Genomic DNA, 23672 nt, shown 5'->3' with positions numbered 1-23672 from the left:
TGCACAGATTTATGGTAATACAGTAGCAGAAAAGCCCATAACCAATACAACATTTACATACGTAAGCTCAGAAATTCAGTTCATTAATTAGAAAGACAGCAATCCATAGACATTAATAATGTGTAATCAAAGTCAAGTTGATCACTTGATAGATAGATAGATACTTTATTAATCCCATGGGAAAATTCACATACTCCAGCAGCAGCATACTAATAAAAATTAAAGAGTGATAACAATGAAGGTAAAACAGACAATAACTTTGTATAATTGTTTTGATTTGGGAAAACGGTTCAAGGGATTAGAACATAAGTAGGCAAAAATCAGAGAGAAGAGGTCCGATACTTCAATAAAATTTACTTATTCAATTATAACATATAAATACATATGAATGGGTTATAGAAATAAATATATATGCTTAAAGAGACAAACTTATACTTACAATAACATACATACATACAGTAACATACATCAGAAGACCCAGAGCCATCATCCTAGACCAGTAGACTGAGGGAGCCCGCATGTCAGTCTCGTCAGAGGACCAACTCATTTTTGTCTTTCAACTACCGGGCAGTGCATGCTGTCCCCACGGTTGAGCCTCCAAAGAAACTGAGGGCGGAACCTTCCCTTATATACTAATTAGGTGTCCTTGCCCAAAGCGCCTACGTGGAAGCAGTGTATGCAGAAGTGATCAGTTTCTCACACCCCCTCCTTCCACGGGACACGGCGCTATGTTTTTCTTCTACTCGGCCTTGAGACTAGTGCTTGATACCAGAAGACACAGTAATATGCTTACATGTGAAAAAAGCTTCTCGAAGTGAAAAACAACTCCTTACATAGCCTTGGCTGTATCTTTAGAACATTCCCGGCTGTTTCTCCCAAAACATTAGTAATGCAGCTGGGTTTCGCGCTGAGCGACCAACGCCCATCTGCTCTCTTGATCCCCCCCTCTCTTTAGAAAAATCCTTCCATTACAATAATGTTAACGTTTACCCCCCCGAGTCGCATAGTGTGGCGTCTCCTCAGTCTGTCAGTGGAGCAGGATGGTGACAGCAGTCTGTTGCTGAAGCTGCTCCTCTGTCTGGAGATGATCCTGTTCAGTGGATTCTTCATGATTGACAGGAGTCTGCTCAGCGCCCGTCGCTCTGCCACAGATGCCAAACTGTCCAGCTCTGTGCCTACAATAGAGCCTGCCTTCCTTACCAGTTTGTCCAGGCGTGAGGCGTCCCTCTTCTTTATGCTGTCTCTCCAGCACACCACCGCGTAGAAGAGGGCGCTCACCACAACCGTCTGATAGAACATCTGCAGCATCTTATTGCAGATGTTGAATGACTATGTGGGTTAAGAAAATTAATAGATGGATGTGTGAGTTGTAAAGTGTACACAGTGTACAGCACCCGTTGCTCTGCCACGGATGTCAAACTGTCCAGCTCCATGCCTACAATAGAGCCTTGACACTTGACGCTGGGGTTGTGCAATATACCGGTACTGGGAAAGTACTGAAAAAACAAAATTTTAAAACCAGCATTTTGGGATTTTCAGTTACCGGAAGTAAACATCAGCTTTCCCCTCAACCTCCTTATTCACTTGCTGTTGGAGTTGGGTGAAAAATGTCCATTTCATAGACATCATGAAACAAAATGACATGCCCACATTAAAGGAACACAGTCTTCTAAGGAAAAAGAGGCTGCTCTATGCTTGACCAGTCCAGCCTGTCATTGATGCGGACCCCCAAGTATTTGTGGGGGCGCACAACCATTAGATCCACTCTCTGAGTAGTATCCGGACATAGAGACTCTTGTTGCAGTGAAAGTCAATGAGCAGATTCCTTGGTTTTACTGATGTTAAGTGGCAGACATTTCAACAAAGTTCTCCCCCTGACTCCTCTCCTCTGTCTCACATCCTCCTTATCAATACACCCCGTAAAGTGCAGAATCATCAAGAGAATTTTTGCAAGTGACACAGCGTGTTGTTATATTTCTAGTCTGAGGTGTACAGAAGAAGAGACCGGTCTGTTCCTTGTGGTGCTTCAGTGTTACCCACACAGTCTTTGAGTTTCACAAAGTGTGGTCTGACGGACAAACAGTCCATTATCTAGGACAGGGGTTGCCACCTCCGGTCCTGGAGGACCACCATGGCTGCAGGTTTTCATTCTAACCCTTTTGTTAACGAGTGACCTGTTTTTGCTGCTAATAAACTTCTTTTCCATTCATTTTAATTGACTTGCTCATGAAGACTCAGACCCCTTAATTGTTTTGTTTTTCCTTAATTAGCAGCCAAACAATAATGAGATACAAATGAGCCAAAATAACTGGTGTCGATCAGACAATATCTGAAAATAAAGAACGATGAAGGTCTCAGGAATGTTGGTCTGCTCAGGTCCCCAAAATATTTTAACAGGGCTCTTAGTCGACAAGTTCAGAAATGTCTGCTAATACACCACAAGAGCAGCAACAAGCCATGGAATTAAAGAACTGGTGTAATTAACGACAAGAATCGGCACCTCATTAAGGAACTGGCTGGAGGGAAATTAGTTGGAGTTTAAGGCCCTGACTTCGTTGATCTTCTGTTGGCTCCCTCACTTCACATTTCATTTCTGTTTGGGTGCCATTTAAGAAAAGAAATGAAGCAATTCAGAGGAACGATGAAGAAATTCAGGAGAACAAATCTTTAAAAGGCAATTCGGTTAAAATGAATTCACAAGAAGTTAATTAGCAGCACAAACAGGGCGCTCAATTAAAAAGGGTTAGAATGAAAACCTGCAGCCACGGTGGTCTTCCAGGACCAGAGTTGGCAACCCCTGATGTAGGACACCACAAGCACATTCGCCATGCATATCTCTGAGTTTACCCCTTAACAGGGATGACTGAATGAAACTGAAGACCCTAAAGAAATCAAAAAACAGAATCCTCACAGTGTGGCCAGCTTTGTTCAGCCTTGTGGAGAAGATGGATAGATGCATCCTCCACTCCAATCTGAGTATTCGGCCCAGCAGCCAAATCATTTTATAATTTGGGGTGCGCTGAAATTAAAGGCTCTTGTCCTTGGAAATTTTAGAAAACAATAATATTGCCATTGTAATGAACTGCATGCAGAGTAAACATTTATTAGTTAGTTAGCTGGAATTTTATTTGTCTCTGAGGAAATTTGGCTTTTTACCATAGCTGTTTAATAAATAAATACATGAATAGATAGATCTGCGGTGGGGCTGGCGCCCTGCCCGGGTTTGTTCCTTCCTTGCGCCCTGTGTTGGCTGGGATTGGCTCCAGCAGACCCCCGTGACCCTGTAAGGATATAGTGGGTTGGATAATGGATGGATGGATGAATAGATACTGTAGATAGATAAATATATGTACACCTGCACACTGTGGTCTGCACACACTCGAATGATTAAAATGGAAGAAAATTAAAAAGAAAGAAAACTTCCGATTTGTCATTTACAGTCCCAGTGAGGCGCTATGATTCTGGCATAGTGCTGTTGGTATAAAGGAGCCCCCATTGCTTTTCTTGACACACTTCTGCTGAATGATTCATTCACTGAAAGTCTTCAGTGTTAGTGTGTCACAGACGGGTTGTGTAGCATTGTTCTTAATGGCACTTCATTTTATTTTGCCACAACCTCCAGGTGGTCCAGGGTACATCCTGTAACTAAGTCTGCCCTTTTAATTAGCTTGTTGATTTGGTGGGCCTCTTTTGAATTAATGTTACCAGCTCAGTAAAGTTCTTTTAAATATTGGAGCTGAAGCCATGTAAGGCTTTGTATTAGAAAGGGGGATTTGCAGTTTTCCCTCAAATCAGTGGAACCGTAAGCAACTGTAGATACTTAACAACAGGAATGACCTGGTCATATTTCCTTGTTCTAGTGCTGTTGCATTTTGGAACAAGACCCCCTGTGTCTGCTTGTGAGTAATGCGTTGCAACAGTCATTTCTATTTTAACTAAATGCAATACAGTAGTGAACCTTTCCGTAAAGTGCCCAGCAAGACGGCACCATCATTTTAGTTATTTGTTTTCTAAAGTACTAAGGGTTAACATACATTGTGTGCTTATTCACCATGATTTATAAGCTGCTCTCTACAGCGTTTTCATGAACTTCAGCTACTGTATTTCTAACAACCTGTGTCTTCATCAATAACGCCAAACTTCAGTCCATCATGGCTGTGTTTGACGTGGGCAAATGAGCTTTTAAATCAAATTTACTAAACTTGCCTGATTTTCTTTTCTTCCCTTAAATTCAAATCACAATTGTATTCTCTCCTTTTCTTCAGCCGATCCAATTCCCAGATTCTCTTTGTTGACGTCTTTGCAGAGAGTTTTTTTGGGACATGTAGTTGAAGCACAAAGCTTGACAACAGTTAAGAAAACTCTGGATGGGGTATGGGGACAGCTTAGCTATGAGCTAAACAAACTGGATTGCTGGACTGAACGGTCCTCTCGTTTGTCAAATTACTTGTGTGTGTATTCTTATGTGATTCTGTTAAGTCAAAATTGGGAAATGAGAAGACCTAATTAGTCACAGTAGACAAGTACAGAGTCTAGTGAAATTCTAACTTGAATGCCTGAACAACATGCCACAGTTTGCCTCTCTCACTGGCACCATGATAAACAAGAACATACAGAAATATAAATGTGTATTTTAGTCTATACATGGATGGCATGGTGGCACAGCAGTAGCGCTGCTGCCTCGCAGTTCCCCTCCTGGGTCCTCTCTGCATGGACCTTGCATGTTCTACCTGTGCCTCATATATCCTGAAATGCTGGTATGATACTCTTTTAAAGTTTGTGTTTGTTGGTGCTTTACCAATGAAGGTACACTGTGCAGCCATACTCCTTATATAGGACTTTGTGAAAGTGCATACGTACGTATTGTGAAAGACGCTATACAGCGCCCGACCTGGCACAGACTACGCAGAGGCACGTGTAAAAAACACACAGGCTTTTTATTTTAGCCTTCAGCCGTGGGCACACGTCTTCCCTGTGTCCCACACAGTCCCAAAAGCACTTTAGTCCAACACACCAACTCTTCCACCTTGCACCACCACTCCTCCCAGGCAACCTCTTCCTCCCAATTCCAGCCCCTGAGTGGTGGGGGCTGGCCCATTTTATAGCCCACCCGGACCACCTGGTCCCAATTGCACCTCCGGGTGGGGCTGATGACTCGTCCAGCCGGGTTCTCGAGACTCGGCAGCACCCTCTAGCGGCCATCCCAGCTCCCAACCAGGCTGTGGAATACTCCACCTCCCATGGAGCCAGGTGGGAGGCCGCCACCAAGCGTCCTGGGGGAGGTATTGAGCTGTCCAAAGTTGCTCCCCCGGAACATGCATAGCAGGGACTTCCCGGCTAGGCATGGAACCCAGCCGTCCATCACAGTATATAGACACGCACACACTAGTGCAAAATAAAAAAAAAACACCATGGAGGTGTCACAGCACTATGCTGAGGTTCAGGTAGGAGATTGTGTGTGTGTGAGGACATCATAGTCAGAATGAGTGTGTAAAAACATGATGATATACACAAGTTGATATGACCCAATTTATTCGGTACATCACATGTTACTTTGCATCGATATTTGGTGTAACCTTTCTGGGCGGCAATACAAGCCTGCACTCTGGCATACACAAGATCATGCAGATAATGAATTTCCTCCTACGGGAATATCAGTCGGTGCCCTTTTGACCAGGAGGCTCATCGCCAGGGCTGGTCATGGGAGACATGCCGTCCATTACAGTCAAATCAAGGAGAGCTCCAGTGGGTTGGCGAGCAGCCTCTAGAGAACGGAATGTGGGCAGACATCTTGCTGGAAGAACACATCTCCCCTTTCTCACGGGAATGGGATCAGAGAACACTGTACAGTAGACGAGCCACTTTAGATTACAAGTGATCTGAAATACGAGAGGGGTGGGACCCTAATTCTCACCAACTATGGAACAACCTAGTATGTCGCATCTTTCAAGTTTTGTGCAAATTGAGAAAATGATGTCGCCCCAATAATAAACAACCTCTAGATTTCATTTTTCCTGAGCTTCACATACTCAATATTGTTTTTTTTCATGAATCAACAACACCTGCCATTTAAATCACGCAGTTGCAGCATTTAAGTCATGTGATCGTAATCTGACGTTTTCATTGGTAGGCGGTCTTTCCTCATTGGTCAGTGGAGTTGCTAGGTTTTTGTCTAGCAGTATATAAAATACTGTGTACATATGAGCTTCTTCCATCGTGCTATGACCGGAATAAAGACATATTTGGCTTATAACATCAGGAAAGACCTCCTAAAACTAAAAACTAAATTGTGGAAAAAAATGGCAGTTTCTAGGTTTTTCCATTTCATGTGAGAATTGTTAAGGATGCCATGTAGTTATAGCCTCACTAGGACAAATGTTCTAGGAATTTCCTAAATTAAAAGCTTTTTGGGCAAAGAGTATTTGCTTCTTTGTGAGATAACAGTGGATTTATGATCATCCCACAATCCTCTTACAGCAGTGTTGGATTTCCGACAAAACTGGACTACCTAGTGAAAACTGCCTTATGATTTCCTACATTACATTGTTTGCGGATCAACCTAATCTTGCTCAGCTGGAAGAATCCTAATAAGCACACTCAATTAATCAAATGGAAAAACAACATTGTATATTACCTAAAATTACAAAGAAAAGTCCAATTTTCTTTATGTGGAACTGTTTCAAATTTAACAAAGACGTGTATTCTAAAAGATGTCTGCTAGGCCCCTTCTAACAATTCTGCGAAACTGCTAGTGATGGGAAGTTCGGATCATTTTACTGACTCGGATCTTTGAGTCTCGTTCAGCAAAATGAACGAATCATTTTTCGAGTCATTTCGTTCAATTCTCTTTCCGGCTCAGACTGCATAGGTTAAGCTTATGGGGCTGTCACGTGATGAACGAACGACTCGAAAAACCCGAAGACTCGAAACAGGTGAATCAATTCCAATACAGAAACTATAGGAAGTTGCGCAAATGCGCATGCGCGACTGAACGAATCACTCCCACGAGATGACTCGTTCTTCCCGAGTCACATTAAAGATTCGTTCAAAATGAATGAATCGTTCAAGAACGACCCATCACTAGAAACTGCTAATCGATCTATTTTCTTAACCCGCTCGTCCAGTGGCGGGGCACAGGGGACTTGGATCCTATCCCAGCAATCATTGGATGTAAGGCAGGCACAGTATAAAGAAATGTGATGTTTTATCAGTTATATTTGTAATAAAGTAATTATGTGATTAGTTATGATGGTCAATCCAGGATTCCACTGTTCAAAAAAATCTATACATTAAGTGTGGGTTAACTGAACAATAACAAACTAGACATATTATTTCAAGTTATCTAAAAATCTTTATTGGAAAAAGTAAGCTAGGAAGTCTTGAAATAAAAATGGGATCAACTTATTGAAAAAAATGAAAATGCTGTATTTTAAGCTCTTCAGATGAAAACACTGCGTACTTTACAAAATGTGTCTTATTTTCATCAGCCTCTTCTTGTGTGCACTAAATTACAAGATAAAAGTGTTCTTGGCAACTAAATCATTCTAGACAGGGTGTTTTTTTTTTTAAGATTCAAGATTGGCTTTATTGATAAAAGAAAATATGGGCTGCAAGCTTTTCAGGGGGCTTCAAATGTGTGTACTGTAGGGATGGAACATTTAGCTCCTTTAGCTGTTCAAATTAAAATGTGCCACATTAACAGTGAACCCTTCATCGTTTAGTGAGTTAAAGTGCAATGAAAGACAATAGAGAATTCTACACTATCACTGCAGAACAGAATTATTTTGTTTTTGGTTTAAAGCCATTGGCATTACTACTGGCATCACATGTGGCATGCAAATGCAAATATAAGATATACTTTAAGTCTTCAGACATTTTAAAAAACGGACTTCAAAAGGACAATAAAAGGAATGACAGAGTGGGGTGAAAAGGATATGTTGCTGCCAGGCCTCTGTAGCACAAGCTACTGGGCACACATCATAATCAGACTGGCGGAGGCCATTGTACAGTATGGCTCATTTTAGTTTTTTTTTTTTTGTATGTGTTTTGTACCCGTCTGTTTATTCATCTTTCAACACAGACAGTTGTTTTGAACTCAGTGGAGTGATTGGTCTTTTTTAGATGCCTCACAGCCATTATGTTGGAGTGGCAAGCCAGTGCACTTTAAAAGGGGTGGCAGACAACTGCATTTTCCTTTCAGTTTCAATTTGAAATCCTCCCAAACGTTTAACACTTCTTGTTGAGACCCCCCGCCTTTCATTCTTACTCAAGGAGGTAAATTTTAGTATTTCTTTTTTTTTTTTCTTTTCTACCTTGATTGCTTGTGACAGCCTTTATATGTAAATTTGAAATATATACGTGCAGTATACGTGGTGGGGGGGGTTGGGTCAGGGCAGCCTTCTTCTGTACACAGTCTGCCAAACCAGTCTGAAATGACATCACCTATCATTTTGACTTCTTTCATCAGCATAAACTATTACTCCGCCATTTCACTTGGTGCACAGCAAACATTTCCATTATTTTGGTATTCCAGTTGCTATATTAAATCTCTCTTTTCACTAATGAAAAAAAAAAATATTTATTTTCTGGGTTTTTTTTTTGTATATTTTCAGTTTTTGGGCAACTAAATGACAATGGAATCGGGTGCAGAGACTCAGCAGGGCAGTGAAGCAGCTGTCTCTGAAACCGAAAACCAGCAAATAGTACAAGCACAGCCACAGATTGCAGCTCTGGCCCAGGTATGTTATTCATTGCCCTCTGCCTTATGAATTTGAGGTTGTAATTTTTATTAAACGGTAAATATGCCTGCTGTTTATATGTGGATCTTTCTTTTTTTGTGTAAATGACTTAACAGCTCTGTGATATTGTAGCATGGCTAGGATTTATTTAATTTTTTTGTTATCATGGCATTTTTCCTATAGCAGTAGTGGAAATGACCAGGAGTGTGTGTTTATACTGTATGTGCACACACAAAACTGGAATAAGGTGAGTAATCCGTTCAAGTCTGAAACCTGCTTCTTAAAACCCCCCAGTTTACATGCGGGAGTTCACTTGTGGAGTTCTCGTTTGAAAAAACATTCCATTGTCATAAAAATGTGCTAAGATTTTCTGGATATCAGAAAACTGCCAAGTGTTTCCCAAGACCAGGGGTCCCCAACTCCAGTCATAGTGAGCCCCAGTGGCTGCAGGTTTTCATTCTAACCTTTTCTTAATAAGTGACCTGTTTCTCTGCTAATTAACTGATTTTGAATTTATTTTAATTGACTTGTTTTTTTAAGATTTGTTCCCCTGAATTTCTTCATTTCTTTCCTTAAATGGCAGCCAAACAGAAATGAAATATGAAGTGAGGGAGCCAACAGAAGACCAACTAAGTCAGGGCCTGAAACTCCAACCAGTTGCTTAATTAGGCGCCGCGTGTTGTTGTTAATTACAACAGTTCTTTAATTCCATGGCTTGTTGCTGCTCTCATTATACAATAGCAGACATTTCTGAAAATTGTGGATTGTCTCTTTCCTAAGAGCACTGGGGACCTGAGCAGATCAACATTCCTGAGACCTTCACCTTTCTTTATTTTCAGATATTGTATGATGGACACCAGTTGTTTTGGCTCATTTTGTATCTCATTATTGTTTGGCTGCTAATTATGGAAAAAGAAACAATTAAGGGGTCTGAGTCTTTAAGAGCAAGTCAAATAAAATTAATTCACAAGAAGTTAGTTAGCAGCAAAAACAGGGCACTAATTAAGAAAAGGGTTAGAATGAAAACCTGAAGCCACTGGGGCCCTCTGGGACCAGAGTTTGGGACCCCTGCCCTAGGCTATGCCGCTGAGCTTAGCACTGTACTTTCAGCTCACCAACATACATTTAGTGATACCTGAAATATTGAGACATTATTTCAACCAGGAGATGTAATAATGTGATTGCCTGAGCATTTGCCTTTGTGGAGGCTTTCGCTGTTTTCTACCCATGGCTGCTGAAAGCAACGGCATGCACCGGCTTACAGAGTGCAGCAGACATGAGCAAACTACAAAATTCTTAACTTCAACCCAGTTAAGGGTTTACATGGCCAAGTAACAGAGTAATGTACTTGTGTTAACACAGTTTCTCACCTACCAATATCAAATTTGTTTCTAACCCGAATAAGGGTATACGTTGCATTTTTGACACCAGGTTTGTATGTTTAACTGGGTTATTAAAGTGCATGTAAACGTACTGCATGAGACAGCTTGTTTAAAAAAATAAATAAATAATTGAGACACAGTGGCTAGTGCTGCTGCCTTATAGATCCAGTGTGCAAGGCTTGAATCCAGCGTGCATGGAATTTGCACATCTTCCCAATGCCTACATGGGTGTTTCTCTGCTCGCTATATCTGATTATTTCTGCAGCGGACGCTCCTGCTGCGCAAGTGTTTTACTGTTTACACTTGCGCGCCTACTTTACGTAAATCTGGAGGATTCCACCAGGTGGCAGTGCGACATATCATCACAGTGAGAACAGGTTCGGCTTCGCTGTGTTGTGAACTGCCTGGAACAGCCATTAAATTCCGATGACACCTTACCGCAATATCTCTGTAAAGGATGTTTAATGATTAAATCCATCAATCAATCCAGGGATGTGCCCATTCCAGCAAGCATTGGGCATGAGGCAGAAACAATCCCTGGACGAGGCATCAGCTCATCATAAGGTGAATACAAGCACTCGCATACACTAGCGTCATTTTAGTGTCACCAGATCTTCATATCTTTGGAAGGAAACCAGAGCCCACTGTGTAAACCTACCAGGAAAACACGGAAACTCCAGGCAGGGAATACAAGCGACTTGACTCCCTGTGAGACAGCAGCACCACCGTGTCACCCCCATGTGTGTAATTATTAGCAGTATTCATTATTTAAATGAAATTAACAATTTATCAGTAAAATGTAACATACATACATTGATGCTTTTCATCATGAAAGTGAAATCAAGTACAGTGGAACTTCAGTTTACGAGTAACTTGGTTTACGAGTGTTTTGCAAGACGAGCAAAAATTTTTAATAAATTTTGACTTGATAAACGAGCAATGTCTTGCAATATGAGCAGTATGGATACACTTTGTCTGCTGAGTGTCATGTGATCACAACTGAGCTGATGGTTCTTCTGGGACGCTCTTCCGCATGTCGTCCCATTGGGTGAGATCCCACATGAGTTTAGAAACTCACTCACACCAGCCACGATTCTTTTTAAAGGTAAAGTGCAGGTTAATTTGTTTTATGTATTTTTACTTTATATTTTGTATTAATCATTTTTATATGAATAGTTTTGGGTTGCGGAACGAGTCATCTGAGTTTCCATTATTTCTTATGGGGAAATTCACTTTGATATACGAGTGCTTTGGATTGCGAGCACGTTTCCGGAACGAATTATGCTCGCAAACCGAGGTTCCACTGTATAAATATAAAGATTCGAATTTTGCAGAGAGTTGGAATTTCATACATTTAATGTGTTCTGTGTGGTGATCTATTGCTGCTTGCTGTCAGGTCAGGAGGAAGTCCCAGAAGCTCGTAGCGATTAAAAACTGTGATGATGTTTATGACGGTCCGCTTTAATAACAAAGTAAACTACAAGGTTAGAGTGGACATTTCGAGATTAAAGTCAAAATTTCCACTTTAATCACAAAATACACCTTTTCACTGCGTCCTTATTTTTTTCCTCTGTGGCTCAAATACAGCGCTGTCCATTATGTTGCTGTTGTGAAGTTGCAAAAAAAAAAAAACAAAAGATGGTATGTGAGACTTTTAAAATGTATCATGTCCTTACGATGGGGAATATGCGACGCTTAATATAAAAGCTCCGCGAGTGCATATCGGCATACGAGGTTAAAGTGGACATTTTGAGATTAAAGCTGAAATTTCCACTTTAATCACAAAATGGACCTTTTCACCATGCCTTTAATTTTTTACTCTGTGGCTCAAATACGCTGCCATACATTCTGATGCTGTTGTGAAGGTGAAAACAAAAAGACGGCACAGAAGACGGACGGTACGTGAGACTTTTAAAATGTATCGTGTCATTCCGATGGGGAATATGTGATGCTTGAATAAAAAAGCACCACAAATGCATTTGTATGTCGGCATTTTGCTTCACCACATCGAACCATTCATCAAACATCGAAGCAGGCACATTGATCTCGGAGGATCCTCAAAGCGGCGTTCTGTCACATGTCGATAGTAAACAGAGACTCTGATGTCACATTCCAACTTTTATCAAACTGCGCCCCCTGACTTTTTGCTGGTACCGCAACTTGCGCACATGTCGTGTTAATTTCTGAGGACCTACTCAGAGGGTGCGTCAAATGAACGCTGGGAACGCGTGGCAGCCATGATGCGGACACATACACATTCTCAGCGTGAAGTATAAAGGAGCCCTTAGTGTAACTGAGATTCTAAATTATCACTGTGTGGTTTTGCGTTTGTGCACAAGTGTGAGGTGACTTGTGAGCTGCAGATTGTCCATTTGTGTTTATTCCTGCCAACCCCCAAGGCTGACAGGATAGACTGTTAACTATAAAAGTGATCCTGGTTTGAATTAAAGAGTCAAGTCAAGTTGGGGAGCATGCACTGGTACAGCGTGTTGCCACACCCACTACACAATGAAACAACTCGGGATCCCGGTAACCCCCCAGGCACACACGTGGTTCAGTCCCACCCTCCGGAAATGACCCTCTATCTGTCACAGCCAGGTGTTATGTGGCCGACCTCTTGGCCAGGTCCAGCCACTCGGGTCCACACGAGTATTATTTGAGTATTATTATTTGTATGTGAGCTGTTTTTAGGAAATGTAACATTTCTTTTCACTGCTATTCTGATGATACTCAGGTTTATATTCCCATCTGCAACTCTGCAATGAATCAGCTCCACAACCGTCTTTCTGAACTAAGATCCTGGATGGCTAATAATTTTCTTGATCTGAATCAAAATAAAATGGAGGTGCTTATAGTGGGTCCATCAGCTAAAGCCCAAATTCGTCTTGGACTTCTCAGCTCTTTCTCTGTCTTTTGCAATCTTGGTGTTATCTTTGACAGTAACCTCACTTTTGGAAAAACAAGTTAATTCTGTAGTCAAGAGTTGCTTTTTCCAGCTTCGTCTATTAGGTAAGATCAAGCCTTTTTTATCTTCTAGGGATCCTGAGAAAGTCACTCGTGCTTTTATCTTTTCTCGCCTTGATTACTGCAACTCGCTGTATTCTGGGATTAGCAAATCTCTGATACGCAGGTTACAGGTGGTCCAGAGTGCTGCCGCTCGCTTTCTGATCGGGGCAAGAAAGTCTGACTCTGTTTCTCCAATATTCGCTTCATTACAGTGGCTGCCTGTCAGTTTTCAAATTAGTTTTAAAATCTTGTTGCTAGTTTTTAAATCTTTACGTGGGCTCACTCCTGCCTATTTATCTGAATTGTGTGCTTTACACCAGCCATCTAGAGTGCTTAGATCTTCTGGTCAGTTGTCTCTTGTTGTCCCTCGTACCGAGTGTCAAACTAAAGGGGGACAGACAGGACCTGTGTAGCCTCGCCTGTTTAACTCTTTACCTCATCACATAAAGGAGTCGTCGACAATAAACGAGATTAAAGACTCATTTCTAGTCACTTGTATTCCGTGACCCTCAGTAATACTGATGGTTTCCTCATTGTGATTATGTTACATTACTTCTATTTATTATTTATTTTATTTATATTCATTTATTTTATTTATATTCATGTTAATTGTATGTTTTTCTTTTATTCTATTATTGTAAAGCGCTTTGGCCACAGCATTCCTATGTTGTTTTAAATGTGCTATATAAATACATTTGACATTGAGTAAAGAGTAAGTTGGGTATTTTTGACTTACAGAATTTATCCTTTTAAGTACGTTTGCATTGTAATGTTTATGTCATTTCTGGCAGAATTTAGCAAGGCATATTTTAAACACCCTCCCCTCTCCCACAGGAATTCTGGAAACAAAGAAGATCATTGAAAAGAACGAAACACTCAGAGACACAGATTCCATTGGCCTTATTATACTTCCATGTTACTGTAAATGTATATCGAACCATAGCCATTCAAGCTCAAGAAACGTAGGAGCAGCTTTGTGCTTTCTTTATTTCAAATACCAGTTACACCCTTTAGTCACGTAACCAACTCATAAATTAAAAATTTGAATGAAATTTCCCTTACCTGAAATGTACAAAAAGTGCAAAGTATGGATTCTAACCCGCCACCATATGATTATAAAATGCAGCTTTTACCCACTACTCCAATTTATTTGAATCAGTCAGATTTTCCTTATTATTCCATAACTGGTATAATTTAATTATGCAGTTACATACCAAAATGCCACCTTAAATAATGTTAACTTTTCACACATTGTTTTATTAAAAATGCTCATTTAGGTTTGTTGCTAAATAAACACCAAAACTACTCCAATTCTGAGTGAAGTTGCGGGTCGCTGCAGGCATAAGTCATATTGCCATTGTTTCATTTTATCCTTGTATGTTGTCTCTATCCTTTTAATTACAGAAAACCCTCTGAGCCATTGTTATAAATATTCTTAATACAGTCATGTGTGCAGAAGCACAGGTATTTTATTCTTTGTATTCAGTGAAATTCCTTCTTTCAAATAAAACGTTCATTTTACACAGTTGCTACCTTAGTATTTGGGTCAAATAAAGTGGAGCAAGAGTTAAACTTTAAAGTTGCACCTTTTAGTTCAGATCACTTGATACTCTTCTAGTGCAACTTGTTGTATTCCTTACATTTCCCATTGAGTGCTGTGGGAACAGATTTCTCCAGAAGATGATGGGCCGGAAAACAGAGATGGGATTATAAACTGAGAGGAGATAAAGGTGGTGTAGTTTTTGTGCTTTAGGAATGAAGTGAAGGGCTCAGGCTGAATATGCTATCTGTGGGATATGCTATACGAGGGAGTGAGAACAAAAGGCTAACATCAGTTTCGGAGTAACAGACAAAACCCCAGTTAGAGTAGGTCTGCACCAGGGGTCTTCATGAAGTCCTTTCTTACTTCTTTGGTCTGGTTATGGATTGGTGTGTTGAGTCATGGGATCAAACACCAATCCCCCTGGTGTAGGCTTTGTGCTGATGACATTGTGTTTTGTAGCACCAGAAAAGAGTATGTTGGAATTTACAGGGTTAAAGATAACTAGGAAGAAGATCATAAATGTGAGGTTTAATGATGACCAGGATTCAGATGTTAGCCTGCAGGGAGAGCTAAAAAAAAAACAGTGGAAAAGTTTAAATATCTCAGATCAGCAGTAGTCCAAGATTTTTAAGACATTGGTGAGACCAGCAATGAAGTATGGAGCTGAGACTTGGGCAGCGAAGGCCACACTATTCTAAGTAATTTTTTTTACCAGCTTTATATGAACAATTCAAAGGTACTCCTTATCCTGTGAAAAAAAGAGAATTCTTCCAGTATGTGTTTATCCCAGATCTTCTACTTGTGGGCTGTATCTTGTAAACCCCAAGACTGAGGCACTTGGGATTGCATGCTGTGCTACTTCATCTAGTTATTCTCAACCCATAGTAACCAGATGGAGAGGTTTTTCAGTACTACTAAACTCCACACCGTATAATACAGTGAAAACAGTGGAAAAGTTTAAATATCTCAGATCAGCAGTAGTCCAAGATTGAGAATTAGAAGCACAGATAACCCATAGACTGCAGTGTGAATGGAGTAGTTGGAAGAAGGAATCAGGAGTATTGTGTGATTGAAGAATTAAGGAGAAAGTTTTAAGGTAAGATTTTTAAGACATTGGTGAGACCAGCAATGAAGTATGGAGCTGAGACTTGGGCAGCGAAGGGAGCACAAGAGAAGAAGTCGGACGTGGCAGAAATGAGGAGGTTGTGGAGTTACAAAAATGGGGAAAATAAGAAATGAGACTCTCTGAGGTACAAGAAAAGTGGGAGAGATATCTAAGAAAGTACAGGAACTTCTAGTCTGACGAGGAGAAACAATGAATTAGTTGGGAAAAGAGTGATGGGAATGGAAGAACGGGGAAAGAGAAAGCGAGGAAGGCCACAGCAGAGGAGGATGGATAAAGTAAAAGAAGATCTGAAGGAGAAGGGCCTGACTGGCAAGGAGGTGCTGGACTGAGCTGTTTGGAGAAGGCTGACCAGGCACATCAACTCTACATAGAAGTGGGAAAAAATGAAGAAGACAAAGACACTGAGCAGGCTGTGGGACAGACCGGAAATCCAAGCTTCCCAGTGGGAAATTTTGAACCTGCTCTCTTTGAAGTGGTGGCTCCCAGTGGGGCACTTTGTAGAAAACAATGCTATCTCGATTGGCTGAGTTGTGACATCACATTGACTTTTCACCTCTTTCAATAATATAATAAAATGGCATTCTTTTGGGCTTATTGTGTTTGGAGTTTACATGAAGTGTTTGTTTCCTTTTTATTAAAAAAAAAGTATCTTTTTTTTTTTTGTGGATCAAGTAACAAATCAACAGTGACCTTGTATTTCTCTCCAAAACTCCAGCAGGAAATTTACGTCAATGTAACAAATTGGGAAGGTAAGGTGGCACAAGGGATGATGCCAAAAATTCACACAGCGTGTGAATGCAGTATTTATTGTCAGGATGTTTGACTGAAACAAAACCTAGAAAGAAGAAACCAAATAACCTTTTACACAAGCAAAAGTGCCTGTGATACATGCATATAAATAAACTTCTCTCAGTTATCAGAACATTGTTTCCTGTGAAAGTGCCATGAGGAACTGGCATCAGTCTCCTCAGTGGGCAAAAAGCAGCAACCAACCCTGAGTGGAATGCCAATATATGACAAGTCACTCTCTAACCTTTGTTGGCCAGTTTAGATAAACGAGTAACCTTCCTAAAACCAGAATTGCAATATTAGAACAATCTAGACAGGAACCGACAATTTAGCCCAACAAACTCGCCAGTCTTATCCACTTAATTCTTCCAAAGTAACACCAGCTCGAGTTTTAAAGGTCCCTAAAGTTGTACTGTCAACCTGCTACAGATTAAGCAGGATAAATCTTTGACAGAAATAATTTGATAACATGTGTTTTCCCCTTATGGTCTAAACATAAGTCTCACAAGAAATAGCACAAATGCTACCATGCTATTCAAAAAGTAGGCCCATTTATATCATACAAGTATATCAAAAATAATGTTGAGTGCTAATGTTAAGGTCTGTTGTCATTTGGTACTGTGAAAATATGAAGCTACATTTTTTTTTCTCTCTCTTCTGCATAAAATGTTTTCTTTTTATTGTCAAGGTTTCCATGGCAGCAGGAGCTCATGCAACATCGACCGCCCCTACAGTGACTCTTGTTCAGCTCCCAAATGGACAGACTGTGCAAGTTCATGGAGTCATACAGGCAGCACAGCCCTCGGTTATTCAGTCTCCCCAAGTCCAAACGGTACAGGTGAGGACTGAACAATGTTTATTTATCTAACCAAATAACAGTATGTTTGTCTTACCAGTATACCTTAGAACTGCAGTTTCACTATGACTATCATGGAGATTTAGTGGTTGGCATCTTGTCAAGCCGAATAGCCAAGGCCACACTATTCTAAGTAATTTTTTTTACCAGCTTTATATGAACAATTCAAAGGTACTCCTTATCCTGTGAAAAAAGAGAATTCTTCCAGTATGTGTTTATCCCAGATCTTCTACTTGTGGGCTGTATCTTGTAAACCCCAAGACTGAGGCACCTGGGATTGCATGCTGTGCTACCTCATCTAGTTATTCTCAACCCATAGTAAGTAACCAGATGGAGAGGTTTTTTCAGTACTACTAAACTCCACACCGTATAATGGGGAGTAAGCTCGGCAACCTTGCATGAAGGACTTGGCCACCATGGTCTACTGGAACAGTGGCCAAACTGCTTTGCAAATTCATTCATCGATCAATATTATGATCAAACATACTTGATCCCCAGCTAGGGCAACTGCCTAGCCCTGACTGCAGACTGCAAAGTGCTTATCCTCATGTCAGCCTCATCGCACTCCGTGGAAGCTATTTAAGAGGAGCTGAAGTGTTTGACAATATGGTAAAGTGGAGAGGAGGCAACAGTGACATATGTGGGAATTAGGAAATCAGTAGCTGAGTTAATGAATTTTAAGTGCAAAATAATGAGAAGTGAAACAAAATGACACATTTTATTGGATAACTGAGCAGATTACAGTATGCAACCTTTGGAGGCTTCTTCAGGCAAGTTGTAGTCAGAAGAAGGGGCCTCGAAATGTACATATTGTGATCTGTTCTATTAGTCACTAAAAGGTGTCATCTTCCTTCACTTCTCATTGCATCCATAATGGCTAACATGGTACATCACCAAACGACTAATTATTTTTCTGTCTATAGGTTGAATGACTGTTTTGTTTGTCCTGTGAGGCTGTATCTTTGTTTTTTATGTTTCTGCTACTACATGCATTTGAACGTCCCCATGGGATTAATAAAGTTTAATCCAATCAATACTTTGAAGCATTTGAGCGCCTTACACGTATATGCTATTTGTCATTTTATTTAGTAAGCAAAACAAAACAATAAACATTTGTCTCAATGAGCATAACTCACCATTGTATATATAATTTATTATTTATATTAATATTTATAATTCATATTTATACACACACACTAATATATACAGTATATAAACTGCAGTGGGCTGGCACCCGGCCAGGATTTGTTCCTGCCTTGTGCCCTGTGTTGGGTGGGATTGGCTCCAGCAGACCCCCATGACCCTGTAGTTAGGATACAGTATAGAGGGTTGGATAATATATATATGTGTGTGTATAAATATATACACTTTTGCCAAGGATTTAAAATATGAGGCGAATAAAATAATTAAATGTTTAATTTGTATTTAAAAATTCATAGGTTTACAAGGCCATTGTTGTCACATGTGCAGATTCACAGAGTACATTGAAATTCTTATTTGCATGTGTTAATCAACCTACAGCACACTGACACCCTCTGACACCATAAATAGTGAGTATAACAGCCTTACCTCATCTTTATCATAAATAAGCTACCTTACCTTGAAACATCAGTCTTCCTTCCCATAAAACTCCCAGGATACTATCTACCACTGGAATCCATATTAAGTTTGCTGAGACAGCAAAAAAAAGCAAGTACATTACAATTAAAACTAAAATGTGTAATGCAGACATTGAAATACTGACTGAACTTGTCCGCATCACTTTTTACGGAGATAAGTTACCCCACTATGATTCACCACCACTTCTCTAACACTGTGATTCTGAATCATTCCAACCATGATGACGACTTCAACCAGGGGAACTTTGAAATTAACAATAGCAAACATCCATCAGCATATCCCTTGTTCCACTTGTGGACACGTCGACTTGACTTGTTTTATTTAAATATAAAAAGCCTTTAAATGTAGACCTTTGGCACAATTTGGCAGATCTGACCACACCTTACTCCCACTTACAAGATTGTTATTAGGTGGCAACAGTGCTCTTATTATCCAAGCCAGATCTTCTTGTATTTGTTTGGGGGGTTGCTGTTTGTAATAATATTTATATTTTTCTTGTGTTTCATGTTAAGTCATAATTTTATCTTGGGGACAAATAGACAGACAATGTTATCTTTATATCTGTTTATAAGAGGGACATTCAAAAAGTTTCAGCACTTTTTTAAACTGTATTTATTAAGAATTTCAATAACAAATTACATCACTTTTCTACCTAGTTGCATTCCTTTGCGATGAAATTTTCCCAGCGTCGTCCCAACTTTTTAATGCCATCAGCAAAAACTGTGTTTGCGTTTACAGTTTTCAATGAAAATATAAAAGTGCAGAAACATTTTGAATGTCCCTCGTATATCTGTCGATTTTATTATATAATGCCTTTCATATCTATCTATCTATCTATCTATCTATCTATCTATCTATCTATCTATCTATCTATCTATCTATCGATGAAACATCCAGTGTTTGTGCATGGGTGTAATATTGTTTGGTGTCCACAAGAGGGAGGAACTGTTCAATGAACAAAGTCAAGTGGCCAGCATAAGATGATAAATTGCATGGCATGCATTTGGGCATTCTGTTGTCCCGAATCCAAAACAGGGCAGGATTGTCCAAAAAATAAAGGTGACAAGAAGCATTAAGAAAGAGGAATGTACGGCACAGTCTGTGAGCAGAGATTCATAAATGCACAATGTGATCAAAACAGATGGACTTGCCTTTGTTCCATTAAGCCCATTTTAATAAATGGGCATTTCACTATGCTTATTTTGTATATTATAACCTTTGCTTTGTTATGTTTTTGGAAAATGTAACCACACTCTATATTCTTAGTGGGTTTCTTGTTTTATTTTATAACATATTTGTTTTCTTCTAGATTTCCACAATCGCAGAGAGTGAAGATTCTCAAGAGTCTGTGGACAGTGTGACAGACTCACAAAAGCGTAGGGAAATCCTCTCAAGGCGACCGTCATACAGGTATGTACGTAGGGATCCATACATCAGATGTGCATGAAACTAGTGAAGCAACTGCTGGTCAGTAAGCCTTGAATAAATATGAAATTAGACTTAAAAAATCAAGGCTGGCTGCCTTATTGTGTTTTAAGGTGTAAAGAAAGGAAACAGAAAGGACAAACCCTTCATCAGTAATGTTTTTGTCATCGTGAACAGTTTGCTTTGACCTCGCATGCATTTGCACTTCTCTGATCTCTCATTTGTATGGCAGGGACGATGTAAGAACAGAGACAGAACTCTCTTTGATGCTTTCATTGTGGTGCCCTCTTTTTTGCCATCGGTTTCCATTGCTTCTTTATGATTCCTGTATCCATTTTCAGTACCAAGAGAACATTGTTTTTTGATGTACTTTAGAAGATGGCTGTGTACTTCATTGATTAATGAAGGATATAGAAAAGTGATTATTGAGCAAAAATTTGCATCTTTTTTCTGCAAAACGGGTATAGGACAGCAGTTGGTTTGGTCATGTTATTTTTTGTTTCTCTTTGGAATTTTAAGGAAATTTGTTTGAATAAAGAGGGAGAGGATTTATAAACCTGATATTTGTTTGACGAGTATGATATTAGTATTCAAAAGTATTCTTGAATTTTGTAGCAACCTGATCAGTTCTAATAGTGGGTTTGTTTATTTATTTTTTCATAAAAAACAGAAAAATTTTAAATGACCTTTCTTCTGATGCTCCTGGTGTTCCTCGTATTGAGGAAGAGAAATCTGAAGAAGACTCATCCACTCCGGCCATAACCACAGTCACAGTGCCAACTCCAATCTATCAGACCAGCAGTGGACAATATAGTATGTTAACAATCTGATTTTAATTTATGTAGTAGGTTTGTAAAAGTGCACAGAATTCTGCTTTAAACAACACGTATGTTTGAGCTTTTGGAGTAAAATATATGTATATGTTTAGCCTACATCAGATCTCTGTAGCAAACCTCATTTCCCTTAGAAGCTGTCACTTATTCACAACCATTTTAGGGAGAATTCAGCTTGACAAACCTTTTCTACCATTTGTTTTATCTTTCACTTTCTGTCTGCAATAGTTATGCTCTGGCTTGTTGAGGCTCTTTGAATGGTGTCTCTTATTGAAATTATTAAAGAAAGTTACTCTTGAGAAACACGACCTGCCATGAGCTATTGTTGTAGCCTTTTCATTTTGCTTGTAATATTCAGTGCCTTCTTAATCTATTTGAAATTATTCCATTCAATCTTGCCAATTTGACTTGACAATTTAGCAGTTTTTTTTAAACTGCTCCTACATTAGGAATACAGTATATCATGTCAAGAGATGCATGTGAGTGATTAGCTTAACATTTTCATAGAAATTACTTTTTATTTTCATTTACACAGTTGCCATTACACAGGGTGGTGCCATTCAACTGGCAAATAATGGCACGGATGGCGTGCAAGGCCTCCAGACACTTACAATGACCAACGCTGCCGCAGCACAGACTGGAACTACAATTTTACAGTATGCACAAACGACAGACGGTCAACAGATCCTTGTGCCCAGCAATCAGGTGGTTGTGCAAGGTGAGTCCTATTATTTTATTGAGGGGCTCTTTTGTTTGTTTATTTATTTTTTTTTTTTTCAGTAAAAAGATCAGTGTACTGTTTTTGGATTAACAATTTTGTGGCTTGTAAAGCAAAGTTGTCTAATGATTGACCGCCTTCTTTTTGGCACCCACTGCACGCCCAACCTACCTGGAAAGGGGTCTCTCTTTGAACTGCCTTTCCGAGGTTTCTTACATTTTTTCCCTAGTGGGGTTTTTTGGGAGTTGTTCCTTGTCTTCTTAGAGGGTCAAGGCTGGGGGGGGCTGTCGAGAGACAGAGCCTGTTAAAGCCCATTGCGGCACTCCTTGTGTGATTTTGGGCTATACAAAAATAAATTGTATTGTATTGTAATGATTAATTGGAAAAGGGGATTTTTCGCATTTATAATTCATATACTCATTAATTTATTTTCCCAACATGCTAACTCCAACACAAGATTTTCGTGAGTTGTGGTGGAGCCAGCATTGGCAGGAACCAGTGCTAGTCTACATCAGGGTACACTCTGCCATGTATTCACATTTGTGCATCCAGGTCTAATGTAGGCAACCTGAATAAAGAATCCAGCAGGCAGTAGGAGAATGTGCAAAAAGTCACGCAGCGTCTGGGTGCGACAATGTTAGCAGAAAATGACGTCAGTTAATTTCTTATGCGCAAATATACAAATCTTAAATACAATATATAAAGAGGGTGAAGCTGACAATAGCAATAGTATTGACAAGAATACACTGCATGAGAGGTGATGGACATTGGCACATTTGTTCTTCAAACTTCTTTCTGTTAGGACAGTAGGTACATTTTGAATTAATCACATACCTGAACACTTAAACAAAGTGCATTCTGTGTCCATAATCTTTGGCACTTGTCAATCTTCCTTTTCTTCTCTGTTGTAACGTCCTGTTGATTTAATGCTCTGTTTCCACTAATTTGTGCCTGTAATACTGTAGTATCCTTCTCTTGCACTGTAATGTGACCTGCTTAATCGAATTAAGAAATAAATCCATCATTTTGATTGGCTTATGTCTTGCCTTGCACCATTTACTGCTTAGGTGGTGTCCTGCTAATTATGAACCTGAACACAGAAAAGGAGGTTCTGTAAATGGATTGATGGATAGAAAAAAATTAAAGGAATAGATTATATTTAAAAGGCTGGCAGCACTGTGTCTCTCTCCACACTACTATTTTTTCATTAAAAACAGCATTTTCACATCATTTATGAAATATCTCATTAAGGCATTTATGTAAAAAGTCACATTTCATCCTGGGGACAAAATTAAGTCCTTCCCTTCCCTACCCTGCCCTGCCCATTACCAGCCAGCCAGCATATGGCATAGATGTTTATCTACTTGGGGCGTGCATGCATTAACGGAAAAAATCCTTGAGTGGATGGTAATGCTGCTGGCCACATGATTTATTGCAAAATTGTAGCAACCAGTAAGCTTTTTATCTATGTGGAGCTTTCAACTTGTACAAAATGCAATTAAGTTGCATATGGGTAAGCAACACAAACTGCGCCATGAAAAGCAACTCCTATATGTCACTATGTTCAGAAATGATTGCTCTCTAAAATATAATTAAGTCGCCGCAGACAATTTTTAATAGCTTAATTACAGAAGCT

At 39.7% G+C, this 23672-nt stretch overlaps 1 protein-coding gene across 2 annotated transcripts in view; it reads left to right on the top strand.

The window, feature by feature from the left end:
• Window positions 1-23672, top strand: part of creb1b (cAMP responsive element binding protein 1b) — a 59366-nt gene that overhangs the window by 27285 nt on the left and 8409 nt on the right. For both annotated transcript variants that reach the window (XR_005634013.1, XM_039755312.1), the window contains exons 2-6: window positions 8613-8738; window positions 17273-17422; window positions 20370-20470; window positions 21156-21298; window positions 21854-22036. Coding sequence is in view for 1 of the 2 variants with exons in the window: in XM_039755312.1 (XP_039611246.1) it covers window positions 8628-8738; window positions 17273-17422; window positions 20370-20470; window positions 21156-21298; window positions 21854-22036 (688 nt within the window). In the remaining variant the exon portion in view is untranslated. The remainder of the gene's footprint in view (window positions 1-8612; window positions 8739-17272; window positions 17423-20369; window positions 20471-21155; window positions 21299-21853; window positions 22037-23672) is intronic.

This window comes from Polypterus senegalus, chromosome 6 (assembly GCF_016835505.1).
Source record: "Polypterus senegalus isolate Bchr_013 chromosome 6, ASM1683550v1, whole genome shotgun sequence".
Taxonomy (NCBI): domain Eukaryota; kingdom Metazoa; phylum Chordata; class Cladistia; order Polypteriformes; family Polypteridae; genus Polypterus; species Polypterus senegalus.
The sequence above is the reverse complement of the archived record's forward strand: the minus strand, read 5'-3'. Positions and strand labels throughout refer to the sequence as shown.